Genomic DNA, 14,595 nt, shown 5'->3' on the forward strand with positions numbered 1-14,595 from the left:
CCTCATCAAAAACGTGACGGTTAGTCGAGGTGGGTGAGATTCTTAGGCTTGTTCTAAGAATTGGGTGTTGCTACTCCGTAGTAACACAGGAATTTCAGTTCGGCATGTCGTTGAAACAAAGGCCAACGGTGATTGGTTGCCTTGAACCGTTGCAATCAAGGAGGCAAAATACTCATCAGGGTCCAGCTTGCGCACTAAACACGATTAGATGACACTAGAGGATTGTGTCAGAGGTTAGTCTGTTGCGGGCGATGGGCACGTCGTGACCGCTCTTCAAAATCCCGTTTGCCCCGGTCTCTGCTAGGATGGCGGAGAAACAACCGGGGTCGCAGGAACGTTCCGCACTCGCAAAGTCCTGGCTAGCGTCGCGACACCGGCCATGGGCAAAGAGCGAATCGTGAGAACAGAGCGGTTGAATTCGAGCGCGTCAAAGTGTTGGTGTGTGGATGGCACTTGCAGCGGCAGCGGTCGTCGACGGTGGTCGTTGTCTGGCTGCAGCGGAAAAGCTGCTAGTGCGGCGCCACTCCCATCACCCGTCATCTCCCTGAAAAGGAACGGTGGATCATCTCCCTTGTGTATCCTTGCAAGTTGTGTGGATCTTGTCTCTGGTGCAATCAAGTACCGAATTCCTCTTTTTCCTTTTTTTTTCTTTCCTTTTTGCCCTTTCTCTCTTACGGATACACTAATTCTGCCAGCCCCTGCCATGCATCGCATTGGGCATAGAGGACATATTCCTGGCAAATGCCTACCTCACTAGGACCTCAGGCAGACCCGAGAAGCCGCGAGACATGTTGCTTGGTCTTGAGTCTTTACACTCCAGAGTGTGTATCGATCTTTGTATCCCATGCTTGTTGTCAAGAACACCAGCAAACCGAAAGTCAAGGGGAGTGTACCCAGTATGCATCGATAGGTTGAACATATCCGTACTTTTAGTCCGGACAGCGTTTGCGACCCATCATCTTCAGGTAAGATTTATCAAGAGAGTCTTCTAGACCTCGAAATATTGCCAAGCATCTCCATCTTTGCAGTAGCCCATGGTGGATGCTGTCCAAGATAGGTTTGGAATTCCTGAGAGATGAAAGATTCTTGGTGTGGAGAGTAAAGGGGGGGCTTGAAAGTTGATGGCAACTTCGAGTGGAGGACAATACCCTGCAGACACGGCGAGACGGACACTTTTCCTGCTCAACACGTGAAGACAAGAGATCTTTTGGGTTGTTCTTCCATCGGCAATAGCTGAATCTGCGCGAGGCAAGCGATGACATGTGGTGCGCTGGGAAACGACTGGAGAAAAGGCAGCATCTCCACTTGCGCCATTGTAGGATGGATGAGGGGCAGCGATGATCGAGGGTACCCCGGATAGTTGATGTAATCGCTGGGTCGTTTGGACGCTGACAAGCAGTACCTGGCCGGCTGGATGGCCGACCAACCAATGCCGCCAGATTATGGTTTCTCGTCCTTGTCATCCAGCATGTCGCAACCCAAACACGAGAAGGACAGAATCCTGATCATGGAAAGGATGGAAAGAGGCACGCTACGTCAGTCGAAACCCACTGGCCTCACAGACGACACTACTACCCCCCATGCGATTTACCTCTGTCAACCCCCGTCATACGTATTCGACACAGGCAGATACGGATACCCAAGGCCACATGAACCGCAGACCACCTTGTGAGGCACGGAGGTTCACTGCCTCATCCCAGACGTGTAAGCTGGCACCCGCGTCATACATGTAACAGTATGGATAGGTATTCTGTGTGTCCTAGATGCAGCCACGGGAAAGGTCGTTATTGACGCGATTTCCGTGCATCCATCAGGGAAGGAATTAATATCACAGAGCGGACAAAGTTCGTCATCAGAAATTCAGGCTCACGTCTGCATGCAAGTCATTGGGAAAGCAACATACGGCTCATCAGCCAGAGGTTGATTCTTTTGGATCGGGTAGTATAACAGACGCATTCGAAAAGAGAACCAAGCCCTTGACTTGAATCTAAAAGTGGCTACGGCGGAGTGGTGAACGTGCAGCTTATCGGAAGCTGCACACTGTTTGCTTGCTCCGTGGTTGGCAGCACCGGGTTGGTTGGCTCCATGAAAGGTATTGAATGCGGTCGTCGTACGTATAGCTGGACAAAAGTACGTGACCACCACCACGTTCATATGAGGCTCAGTGGCTGTTTGTCACTTGTTGCCGGAATTGACATTCCCACAGGAACAGTAAGGTAAGGAAGGCTGGTCGCTCCCACCAGCTAGCATGGCCAAGAGCACTTTCCCTCGGCAACACACATATGTCTTGGTTGCGTTGAGTGATGATGGATTGCAGGCATGGGCCGTCATCGTAACAGAGATGCCATGTTATGACGACAATGTCGAACCCTTCTGTCTTTGACCATGCATTCTTGCTGCCCAAACCCACGGTTGCGATGTGGTTCCAGCAGCACCCTCTCATTCAAGACCGCCCGCTCTCATCTTGTGGCAGGTCCCATGTCATCTCCCCTCCCCCTCCTAGGGACGAAGTACTCTACGCAGTACGCAGTACCTATGTAATAATGGGAGTGGGAAAGCAGAGGGATTGTATGGGATGGGGCAGGACAGGACAGGACAGACCCTGGCGTGCAGTGCAAAGTGCAGTACCCCGTACGCTTCCCACTTCCTTCCTGGCCGTCTGACTTTCTTCCGAGTCTTGCAGGTACGTATCAGGCCCGTCATTTGACGTTTCTGCTGGCGTATTTTCTCAAGACACATACTTTGTAGTGTCAAAAGCATGGGGGGATTCTTTCTTGCGTCGTCTTGCGGTCGAATCGAATTCACGGCTCCTCTTTCCCCTCCTCATTCGCTTCCCTCCACTTCAATAAAATCGTACATCGACTTCCTCACTGACGAACCAAGGGCACCATCCCCCCCAAAGGCCCCCCCCCGGTGCCCACCTTCTCTTTGCCTCGTCCCCTGCCAGTTGATGACAGCGGTATCCGGGTGGGCACTGTGGAGGTTGTTTCAATCTTGCACACCCTTGCTCGAAACGCATCAATACATTGACGTGCCTTACGTCAGTGGTTGCCGTCGAAAGACGCCCTAGTCTCCACTTGATGGTTAAGCGCACACCACACCACCCTTCTCTCTTTCCCACGCCCCCCGCTTCAGTTCTTCCCTCCCCCGTCGTGTGAGAGAGAGCCCCTGCTCTCTCTCAAGTTGCTCAGGATTCGTCTGAGAGAGGTATTTCTTGGCGCTCTCATCGACATTGGCGTGTGGTTGCTTATTTCATCACGGGCAAAGGAAGGGTGGGAGGAGACAGGCATGACGGGCAAGAAGGAAAAAAGAAGAAGGTATTCAGTACAGCCCTCGGGCCCATTTTATCTGGTTCTTTGCGCCTTTCTCCAAGGCTCACCCCTACATTTTGCCCTTTCAAACGCCCACGCTACCTCTCGAACCCGCCCTGGTCTCTCCTCATCGCAAGAATGCCATTGATATTGTTTGGATGCCAGCGGGTGGGCGCCCCTCAAGCGAACGAGCGCAGTGTGTACGGATATCTGTATGGATGCCAGATGCGAATTGGCGTGCGTTGGAGTGGGAAAGAGACAAGAGAGAGGAAGAGATGAGGGACCGACGAGAAGAATGCGCCCACGGCATTATTGCAACCTGGGTATCCGTACTGGTATCCGTACCTCACTTGCCAATGGCTTTGGAGAGACCGGAGACCTTTTCTCAGCAAATTGACGGGAGCCACTTGAGAGGAGCCAAACCCGGCATCTCGACGCCCGTGATACGCTACGGTTGGTCTCGTCGATGGAGTATGGGCAAAATGTCACCATTCAGAGCCCTTCTACTGGTCTTTCCTCCACTCTTTTTACTTTCATGCCCGTCTTGACACTTTTCACACTTTCCCGAGTGCAGAGAGACGCAGATGCGATGCCATCACAAGGCACGCACGCACACCACCACCACATCCATCATCCCTTACTCTTTTCAGGCCAGCGGGACGGCGAGTGCTGTCATCAGGCATTTAGCTTCGCAGGAGGAGGATGGTATCGAAAAGTCGTTGGACCGGAATACATAGTCCCCTACCCCGGCCCTGGAGCCATTCCCCTCTCAGATATCGCGACATCCATCTCAGCCCAAGGGGACTTTGTGGCGACACTGGCGAGCAAGCGCCGTTCCGAGTCAAGCCATGGCAGGTCTGAATATAGACATGATGCTGGCTACGTATCCGGTATGGCGTACGGAGTAGATGGCAGATAATAGGGTCGGAGAATCGAGTTTGATGTATTTTTTCCCCCTTCCTTTGCTTTGGCAGAGAAAGACCCTGCATATCTCATCTCTACAGGCATTGGCGATTGATTAACTCATGGCTTGGACGTCAGGCAAGCTCGCGAGAATCCACCTACGGTAACTTGGGAACAATTCCTCTTCTCCAGGTACTCCGTACCCCTCGTCCTGACTACCTATCCGTACGTATCCGTCATAGGCGCAGGAGAAGAACAGAAATCAAAGCGCACACACCGTTTCTCTCTACCTTGATCCGACCGATGCTAGTATCCGTACCAGCATGGGGAGTCTACAAGTCTGCATTCTGGTCTGCCTTTGTAGATGCGCAAGAAAGGAGAGTCTACCCATCAACTCGAACCCCCATCCCGTCCCATGCCCATTCCATGCAATGCGCTGCCCCTCTCATCGGTCTCCGTGCCCTTGCCTACCCATCATCAGTGGCGGTTTTTTTTTTTTTTTTTTTTTTGGCTTCTTCTGTTTCTTCCTACCCCGAGGGAGGCGCAATGCGTATCCGCATGCCCTAGACGCCGTACCCTATCCTACGTTACGCTGAATCCTGACTTAAGTTGACTAGCCTAGTTTGAACCTGCTCGGATTGGGGAGATGGGGGAGAACAGAGCTCTTGCCCGTGGCATGGCGCTAGAGGCGATGGCGAGCGGGAGAGACAGATACCGGCACCTTGTGGACTGGGGGGCTTTTCTCTTGATGCTGGTGCACACGAGTGTCTACCTACCTTGCCAAAGACTTGCAGAGTCTCCGTTCAGTACTTTTGGTAGGCAAAGGCCAACTTGCCTGAGGTACGAAGTACGCAATATGCTCGAGCCTGCTAGCCTTGTCCAAAGTATAGACGACGTACTCGGGTACTTGGGACGGGACGTGGTCGAGGCGTCGACAGCCGCGCTTTACGTTGGTAGTTCTACCCGTCAGGCTTGGTACCTGCGCAGCGCAACACCTGACTTGGACGGTACAAGCCTGAGCCCGGCTCTTCACTCACAGGTTTCCGCATCCTGCAGTGCGTGCGGATATACCGCTTTTCTGATGTCTAGGTGCCCCCTCTCAGTCTCCTCTCTCACTAAGAAAGCCCTGAGAGGAGAGAGAGAAAGAGAAAGAGAGAAAGAGAGAGAGAGAGAGAGAGAGAGAGAGAGAGCTGTGTGTGCACACTTTCTCTTGCCTGGCTTAGGACAGCCGGGTATCCACTTCCCATGGTCCTTGCCTGCAGCCCCCCCCCCCCCTCTCTCCTCCCACTCCTCCTCACTTAACCCCCCCCCCTCCTTCCCTTCCGTTGTCTTCCTTCTCTCCTTCCTTGCCCGCCCCCCCTTACACCCCGGTCGAATCCCCATCCCTCTTCCCTTACTAAAGTGACCCCACCACAAATCCTCTTGTTGACTTCTTCTTTTCGCCGCCAATTACACACCCCCTCTCTCTCCATCGGCTTTCACACCCCACCCCTTCACCTCATTGCTCCACACAACGCACTTTAACACCAAGTAAAGCGACATCATAGCTTCATCTGCTGTCTCTCCTGCCTGACCCGGAAGCACCACAGGATGTAAAAGCGTTGTTCCCTCGCCTCCCCCCATCCCTCTTTGCGAATTCTACACCTTGACCCAATTTTCTGAACGCTCATCAGAGAAGATCATCAGCTCCATCATCCAACCTCAAACCAAACCACGCATTACAGACACGCGCTCCGCCTTCTTTCCTGCTTGCCCTGTGCTTTTCGGTTCGTCACAACTGAAGAGAACAGAGATAGAGCGCATTGAGAGGCAGCAAAATCAAAAAAGAAGCAACCGTCTTTTTCACTGCCCCCAATCTCTCTTTCCACAGAAAAAAAAAACCAGGGACAGATACTGGTACCTACTTTCTCATACACACCAAAAAAAAAGCACTACACTACGTACTTCGTACACACACACACACACACACACACAACACGGGAGAGCCCCACTATTTGCGAACTCGAGGAAAAAAGGGAAGGGGAAGAAAAAAAAAAACCAACGCACCTCCAATTATCGGTCGTCTTCTCCCGGCTGACTTCAGAGCCGTCTGCACTTTACACCGCACTACTGAACTACACCTGGGGTCCCTGTCACGGCTCCCCAATTGACCTCGAGACTTTGCACCAAACCGTCCTCGACACCGCAGATCTTTCTCCCATTTCGACTTCGTCCCAGGGACGTACTCCAGGTCTCCTCCTTTCCTCCTGGTCAACTTGTCAAAAATTGGGCCACCATCTCTCTCTCTCTCTCTCTCTCTCTCTCACACACACCTCTCTCACATCCCATCCACAATCCACAATCCACATCCTCACTCACTCTACGGATACACACACCTCTAAACCACGCTACGCACTACCGCGCATCCGCTCCGCTCTCGCTGGTCAACTACCAAGTACCCTACGCAGTACCTCTCTACTGTACCTCAACCTGGTCGTTCCCTCCCTCAAGGCTCCTCCTCCTCAGCCTGCCCCCGGTCCTAATCTGAACCATCCTGCTACCCTACCTAATCGCCCCCAACCCTGTCCGCCTCGGCCTCTTTCCCACGGGATATTGGCGCTGTCGATCACTCTGAGTCGGAGTCGTCACAGCTGTCTGCAGAGAACGGGTCTCCACACTACGCCCATGTCCCGCTGACCACTGTGCAACAAGCTTCATACGACTCTTGCCTGGTCGGCCCAAACGATTGGTCTCAGCTCTCGACTGGTTCAAATACTCGTGTGTCAGTAGTCCACAGGCACACACTTAAACCTCGCTGATCCCCCAACCTCAACTCACCCAACTCCCACGGGATCATCCAGTTCTATCTGATCCGTAACACGACTTGGCTCTATTCAAAGCCGTTGCACTTGCATCCGATCAGCAAACGCTATTCCACCGGACATCTACCTTTGTTGACGCTCAACCTCGTCATCCCATCTCATCACCACCATAACCACCAACCATACCATCATGACTATGACATTAGATTCTCAGCAACGATTCGGACCCTTAAACACATTCGACCACATGTCTTCCTACGCACATTCATCCACCTCCTCCCCCCAGTTCTCAAACCCGTGGGCAAACACCTCATCACCCCAAGCTCCTCACGGCTTGTATGCCCCTCATCACGGCCACTCTCTTAACTCGGGTTTGGGTCTGGACAGGTCACACACTGCTAGGACTAGCACCAGCAGCAATGCCTCATCTTTGGGTTCTTACGGACAGATCCCAGTGACGGCAGCTTCAGCAGGTAGTCTCCCCATGGCAGACACTCTGCCTAGGTCGGACTTACTCACTCTTCCCCAAGATATCCTCAGCATCAACCGCATGGCTGCCACTTCGGCCCCTGCCTATGGTGATGCTCCCTATGCGACCGCCGCCTCCCCCGTCAACGGCTCTTACACGGCTTCTCCCACTCCCTACGAGACCTTGGGCTACGCACCTGCTCCCATGCGCTCTACCTTCGCTCTTGCTCCGGAACCCGAACACTCTCGGAGATTCTCTCACTCGTCAGTACCCTCAACTTCCCTGGTCGATGTTACGGACCCCAATGTTTTGGCCCGACCCCATCGCAACTCAATGATTGACTTTAACAACAGAGGACTTCACCACCACGATGAGCGCAGGAGCTTCGCTGATGCTCTCGATGCAAGCCATGGCATGCTCGCCATGAGCCAAGAGACCCCCCGCAACATCTATGGCGCTCGCAGCGACAGGGCTTCAGGTGACTCTTACGGCTTCCCCTCGACGCACTCTACCAGCTCTTCCGTGTCCTCCGCTTCTGGATTCGGAAACTACTATGGCGCCGACTCTGTTAGCGACTACTCTACTGCCGGATCAGACATCGAGTCTGTCACCTCTCGGACTCTCCCTAGGCCCCATGGACTCATGGCGCCTCAGATCCCGCCTGCGCCCCAGTCCATGATGGGACAGTTCAGCTCCAAGGTATCGTCGAGCACGCAGAAGAAGCACAAGTGCAAGGTCTGCGACAAGCGATTCACTCGCCCCTCTTCCCTCCAGACGCACATGTACAGCCACACTGGCGAGAAGCGTATGTTATATACTCATCATCCTGTATGCGAAGGCATACTCCCCAACCACATATGCTAATACCACTATAGCCTTTGCCTGCGAGGTTGAAGGATGCGGTCGTCACTTCTCCGTGGTCTCAAATCTGCGGAGGCACAAGAAGGTCCACAAGGGCGATGCTCGCTCTGAGGCCGGCTCTGAAGACCACCAATCCGATTAATCGGATTTTACTCGCCACATTCACATGTACAACAAGCTGCCACGGTAGCATTGATGTCCTCGAAACGATCCGCGGCGAGTAGGATTCGTACGAGCTCACGAGTTTTCCCGGTTCGAGTCATGACCAACAGTCTACACCCACTTTCGACACCAAAACACCCTCCACATCCTGCGAGTGGCTCGACAACGGGGTTGCGACATTTCAAAATTTCTTATAGACGGTTCTCGTTTTTTTCATCGGGTTTCCCACGATACCATTCTTACAATCGTTATAATATCCATCTATCTGCGAGCGAAAGAGACAAAAGTCGGGCGGCGGCACAGGAATTGGCGGGCAGGTTGTCACTTTCGGATCATCGTCATAAAGGGTGTCTCATGATATGTTGGAGATCTTCTACCAATTTTTTTTTTGGCTTATTTTTGCCTTCGACGTATTCGAGCCCGCGGGCTCCGGAACGATGCGGCAGAATCTACGGCGCCTCATGGTTTCGAGGTACGCACAGGAAAGGGAGGAACTGTAGGAGGAGAAAGGGGGACAAGGGAGCGCGGATTCGCTTCACTGTCGATCTCTCAACCCCACACCACACAACCCCAAGATACGGGTCAGGTTGGTGGCTGGACCAACCACGTTCTCGTGCATTTTCGGTTTTCAAATGTTCGAAAGAGGAAGAAGATCTCCAAGAGGTTGTGGAGGACCTGGCGATACCCTCACCCTTGGCGTTGAAAGGACATTGGGCTGCACTTTTGTTTTTTCGCTGCGTTTTTCATCACCCGTTATTTTGTTGCGCGCTCATCATGTCATTTCAGCCCGTTTGGGATATTCCACCCAAGGGTCACTTTCTAGATGACGAAACCAGAGGTCGGTGCTTCGGCGGCACACCTCGCAAAAACTCGACCTTGTTCCCAAACCGGGAGGGCGACTTGTAGTACTAGCTTCCACACGATGATTATACCCATCATACTAAGAAATGCCATTGCATTTTCTAGTTTGCATCGTCTAGGATTTTTTTTTTTACTTCAATCTTGATACTCTACTCGTGACTTGAGCAGAGAAAAAGAGCAAAAAAACGAATGACGGCGGGGGCGGCGATGGACAATGGAATGGGTTGTGGTTTTAGGAATCACTGGATATGGGTATCAACGCACATAGTACATTGCGGACAGTATAATGTAATAGTAGTACGAAGAAGAATTTCAAAAGAAGATTCACACATCAACAACACTGCTCCCGTTTATTCTTGCGCGCTCTCCATGTATCCCACAGTGAAGCTTGGCTTGGTGGATCGGCAACGCAAGATCAGACCACCTCTAGTTGTAGCAACGTTCGATCGATTAGTTGCAGGTGGTCAAGCTTCAAATAGATGGTGCGGCGCCGAGGGCACGGGGGAATTATTCCTCTCCTCCGCCTTTGCATCAAGATGAGATGGGGAAAACGACAATCTGTATCCCCAAGCAGCCTGCCCCCGTGCCCTTTCCCCCCTGGGCCCCCAAAGCACCATGCCTGCCATCTCATCACATATGCATCTCTCCCCGCAATGGGGATGAAGCCGAACGAAAGCATGAGATGAGATGCGTGTCGTTTTGGGGCTTGGACCGTCGACGGTTCGGCTCTCACCGACTCGCCACCTGCCATGCGATGCGATCTATTCGGGCAATGATATCCCCCAATATCACGGCCCTGAAATTTCAAAGGGTTGATATCCGTAGCCTAGTGGTTCAACCACGGCGCGCGCCTTTGTCTCATCGCAAATCCAATCGCTTCCGCCGAGTGCGGAAGCTGAAAGTGTGTGTAGGTACTCCGTATAGTGGTAGGTATACTACCGGCCGGCACCGCATATGCGTGTGTGACAACCCAATGGGAGGGATAAGCCTAAATGAGGGTCGGGCTCACTGCCTTTCTGGCGAAACCCCAGGGCACTGCCAGGCACCCAGGAAAGCGCCATGATTTTGATAGAAGGAGGGGGTTCCTTTGGGGACCTTTGGGGAAAGGGGAAAGAGGCTGCGTCGATCTCTAAGAAAAGGGGGAGGGGGTTGTGCGAGTGTTCATGTGAAAACATGGGAGAAGCTGCCGCGTGGTCAGCGATCGGCGCGCGGTTGCGTTCGGTACGCGGGGCGCACACACACACACACACACACACACACACACACACACGCATGTTGACATGCTTGGTATATGCTAGGTGGTAGGTTGGGAATGCGCCCATGGTCAGATAAGATCATCCATCTTGAACGTGGCTCACGAATGAGTGGATTGGACGCCGCCGGGGGGCTCGGGGGAGGCCAAAAACGACAAAAAGTCCTGATCGAAGTGGAGGCTCAAGGCGCGACGTTGTTGTCGTTGCTGCCCTGGGCCAAGGTCACTTGGTCCGGGCATGTTAGCGGCGACTTTGTTTTTGGAACAAGGCGCCGTTGCGGCAACTGAGTCGAACGCGGCGACACGGAAGGGCGGCTAAAAGGGAAGGGTTTTGACTCGCAATGATAGAGGCGTTTCGGGGCGGAGACTCGGGGAGGCTACGGAAAGAGGCTAACGGAGACGGGGGACGAAGCAACCTTGGGTTACGTAGATAGAGGGGAGCGCTATCAAGGATGGAGACGTGCTTACGTAGTTTACGGAGTGCTCAAGGGGATCTCACCAAGACGGCACTAAACCAACTTTGCTGTGAAGTGACGGATGGCGTATGGGCCAAAACGGAGATGACTAATTCAGTGCCATGTACGACGTGGTGTTAGTTGTAACAAGAAACGACGGATCCCAAAGAGGCCACTAGAATGGTCAATCTGCAATTCTGCCGCAGACACTAAGTCGTGTCGTATGCCCGTCCGTTGGAGCTAATGTATAGTATGAGCCGACCAAGAGGGGGGAATGGGGGATAAGGGACGGGAAGACCAATATGAGAGAGGATACAGGGTGGAAGATCGCACATGCATTGGAGGACTGACAGGTTGGTAAGGTCTCTTGGTGGAGCACCCCGAACATGTAAGATGCAAAAGAGGAGAGCATCTTACCATTCGATATGGAATGAAGATTGATGGAGACCGAGAATGATGAGGGGAACTTTGTCATTGGCAATTTGGCATTACACCAAGGACTGCGAAGACGGGGGACTGGGGACTGGGGACTGGGGTTCTTGGGAAAGGGGAGCAAGGAAGTAGAGCTCCGCTGAACTGGATGAGTTGGAAATGGATGGGCTGGGGATAACGATGTAGGAACCGTAACAAATGGAGAATGCGGACCTTTGTGCTGCAAGTGGTGGGCAGGCCAAGGTAAAGGCTATGCAAGATGAGGCAAGCCGCAAAGCAAGCGAACCAAATGCCTATGTGCTTCAAAAGAACGAGCTATCAGAAAAAGCCTGATGGCAGATGTGGGAGAAAGTCGACACCGTTGTCGTCGTTCTCGTCGTTCTCAGCATCGAATTGCCTCATCCCAGCCGCAGCCCCAGCTCTTCGAACGTCCCACGGGGCGCGACAAGAAGAGCCAACTTCGGCGCAACTAGAGATGAAGGGAAAAGTGGATGCGCGTGTTTCAGCAACATGTCAGACTCCGTACATGGGCACGCGTCGAGCAGCGAGCATCTGTCTGCTGGGATTTGGCACCAAGGCGAGCTCTGATCATTTCCTGCTCGAGAGATATACTGAAGTCAAGCTCGATCAAGCTTTGTGGTGGGCTGAATAGGAATGATTGGACGAAATTGCCTTGGGCGGGGCGATCTTGGAAGAGACGGATCCCGGCGGCCCTGAAGTCTGAACTGTGGACTGGGCCACAATGTCGGTCATGTATCCGTCCAGAGAAAAGCGTATGAAGACTTCGTGAAGAGAGGTCCATTCTGATCATGGATACTCTGTTGGGACCTTGGTCCTTGGGTATACACAACGGGGCCTATTCGAGCGGCATTTGGTGACTTGGTCCGGCTCAACTTCTCAAGATGGTCGGTCTGAGCCTCTGGGAGGGCTGGCTCCCTGCGCGATAAGATAGGAACCCCACTGCTCACGACGTCTTTGTTTGATCCTCGGGGAGCATGGTAAGGTTACATCCAGCAGGACCAGAGTGCCAGATGTACCGTACTACCGTACCCGTACCGAGCCGGACCAAAAGCAGCAAGAAAAGGGCACATTGACCCAGGATTTGGCTGGGATTTCTGCTCGCGAGGCACCCGATTCGATGGAACCAAACGATATCCAAAACATGACTTCTCTGGAGTTTCATGTCCCATGCCATCCCTGAATTGCCTGGTGCTAGGTTTCGCTGGACATCACATCCCACGAAGCCTGGAGGACCGGCCAGCAAATGAGGCGATAAGGCGAACGTTTCCAAGCCTGCCGGAGGACCGACGATCCGCCAGGTACCGACACCGACACACACACTCGTGTCCATCCTTCAGCGGATAAGCGCGTGACAAGTCTCCAAGCCTGCCGTGACTGGCTTCTCCTACCCCAGATGACGGGAACGGGGATGTCCAGTCGCTCTCCTGCCAGGATTCTGCCATTACACCATTAGAATGATATTGTGCTCGAAACGCGATGCAGTGCGCAGCTAGTCCGTTAAAGTGATGCGTGATATAATGGAAGCCTTGTGTGCCAGATGCGAGGCGATGCTGAGCAAGCGAGAGACGGAATTGCTTGGCATCCGTCTTTTGATACCGCCTTTGTCCACCATCCGAGGTTTGTGATGGCATGCGGAGGTTCCGCCCAACTAGCGAGGTAGCATGCGGTACTCGAAGTGCAGCGGGCGCGCCAACGACGGCAGCGCAACTGCAAAAAGCTGGCGAGGCGTCAAAGTGGCCGCAGCCGACCACGGAAAGGGTAAAGGCCCTCGAGCGTTCGTCCTCCCCAAGCCTCAAGGGTCCTACGGAGCTCCGTCATCGAGATATCGGCGCACGAGTGACGAGACAGATGGCTACTTCAGGGGGGGAGGCCTTTTGACATCAACGTCATGGTGGCCGCGGCACCAGACTTTGGTCCTCCTATCGTGTCGTGTGCGGTGAGTTTAGGTTGTGAGTGGTGATTGGAGTCGGTTATTGAGTTGGATGCGGTGGGTGGGTAGTAGATAGCGTAGCTAGTGCCTGCAAATGTGCCTTCATGGGTGCTTGGGTGAGTGGATGGGTGGGCGGGAGTGTGTTCGTAGTTTGGTCGACTTCTAGCAGTACGGATAGTAAATGTGCGTGCCCGTGCCCGCAGCCCGCAGCTCGCAGGCCGTGTGGTACGGCATGGTACCGCGGCGGCGCTGGCGGCGGGCCATTTGGCGGCCGGGGAATGTCACGGAGGGATTGGACTCAATCGCAGGCTTCGCAACAGACGTCTCCGTCGGGTGGTAGGTAGTGCTTTTGTGAGGTGTGGTGCACCGTACGGATACCCCCTCGGTTGGAGGATTCTTGCATCGAAAGCAGCCAACGAGCGGGCGCGCTAGTGCGGCTAGCTGCACGCAGACCCAGCGTTGGATTGGGGCAAGGCAGACGCCTCTCGAGATGGGATCTTCAGGGTCCTTCTGCTGTTCCTAGAAACCCTAGGTAGGGTCTGAACGCCCACCCCGGATTTTTTTTGTTCGGTGGGGAAGAGTGAGGCGTGGGTGATCACTGATGGTGGTGTTGTTGTTGTTGTTGTTGTTGTTGTTGTTGGCGGTGGTATTGGTGCAAGCTTGGATGACTTTTGGTTCACGGTCGGCTCGCAAGGGACAATGCATGTTTACGAACCAAATGCGATGTCATTGCTGTCTCGGCGAGTGAGCGAGGTGTGTACGTTGATTCGTCTGTCTGTATGTTCATGGTCGCGCTCTGTTTGCCACAAAGCTAGGTGAAAGTTGAGGTTGGCTTCCAACCATGAAGGGGGTGCGTAGAGAATAATTGGAGGAGCCTTGGAGGAGAATGATGATTGAAGTTGGAGGGCTGGGGACGACTTGGGGGTGGCATGGTCATGCTGTCACTCATGCCTCGTCCTTGCTTGCTTTCCCGTTCTCATTACCTAGGTCCTTCCTCCATCCTCGCAGAGTTACAAGTACCACACATCCTTGGCCCAGCAAGGCCGAACCGAAGAATGACATGCTGTCCTCAGTAACACGAGCGACAGGGAGCTCTCTGTCTGGCAACTGCATGAAGACATCACCAGCTGCTCCGTC

General features: G+C 53.5%; 4 protein-coding genes across 4 annotated transcripts; 3 read left to right on the forward strand and 1 right to left on the reverse strand.

Moving 5' to 3' along the window:
• Nucleotides 1-7,205: 7,205 nt before the first annotated feature.
• Nucleotides 7,206-8,487, forward strand: BDP81DRAFT_461000 (uncharacterized protein; the record flags this gene model as incomplete). The annotated part of the gene is made up of 2 exons (XM_060593712.1): nucleotides 7,206-8,289; nucleotides 8,360-8,487. The coding sequence occupies 2 exons, from the start codon at nucleotides 7,206-7,208 to the stop codon at nucleotides 8,485-8,487; spliced, it is 1,212 nt and encodes a 403-aa protein (XP_060445123.1).
• On the forward strand, nucleotides 8,360-9,661 carry BDP81DRAFT_23949 (uncharacterized protein). Its single transcript, XM_060582854.1, has one exon. It carries the CDS (start codon nucleotides 8,541-8,543, stop codon nucleotides 9,411-9,413), a length of 873 nt encoding a protein of 290 aa, XP_060445124.1. The 5' UTR covers nucleotides 8,360-8,540; the 3' UTR covers nucleotides 9,414-9,661.
• Nucleotides 9,623-10,545, forward strand: BDP81DRAFT_23937 (uncharacterized protein). The gene has a single exon (XM_060582853.1). It carries the CDS (start codon nucleotides 9,910-9,912, stop codon nucleotides 10,429-10,431), a length of 522 nt encoding a protein of 173 aa, XP_060445125.1. The 5' UTR covers nucleotides 9,623-9,909; the 3' UTR covers nucleotides 10,432-10,545.
• A 756-nt stretch (nucleotides 10,546-11,301) lies between these two features.
• BDP81DRAFT_427755 (uncharacterized protein) lies at nucleotides 11,302-11,774 on the reverse strand. The gene has a single exon (XM_060590375.1). The coding sequence runs from the start codon at nucleotides 11,493-11,495 to the stop codon at nucleotides 11,316-11,318; it is 180 nt and encodes a 59-aa protein (XP_060445126.1). The 5' UTR covers nucleotides 11,496-11,774; the 3' UTR covers nucleotides 11,302-11,315.
• Nucleotides 11,775-14,595: the final 2,821 nt, after the last annotated feature.

The sequence above is a fragment of the Colletotrichum phormii genome, assembly GCF_030913505.1.
Source record: "Colletotrichum phormii strain CBS 102054 chromosome Unknown BDP81scaffold_10, whole genome shotgun sequence".
Classification (NCBI taxonomy): Eukaryota; Fungi; Ascomycota; class Sordariomycetes; order Glomerellales; family Glomerellaceae; genus Colletotrichum; species Colletotrichum phormii.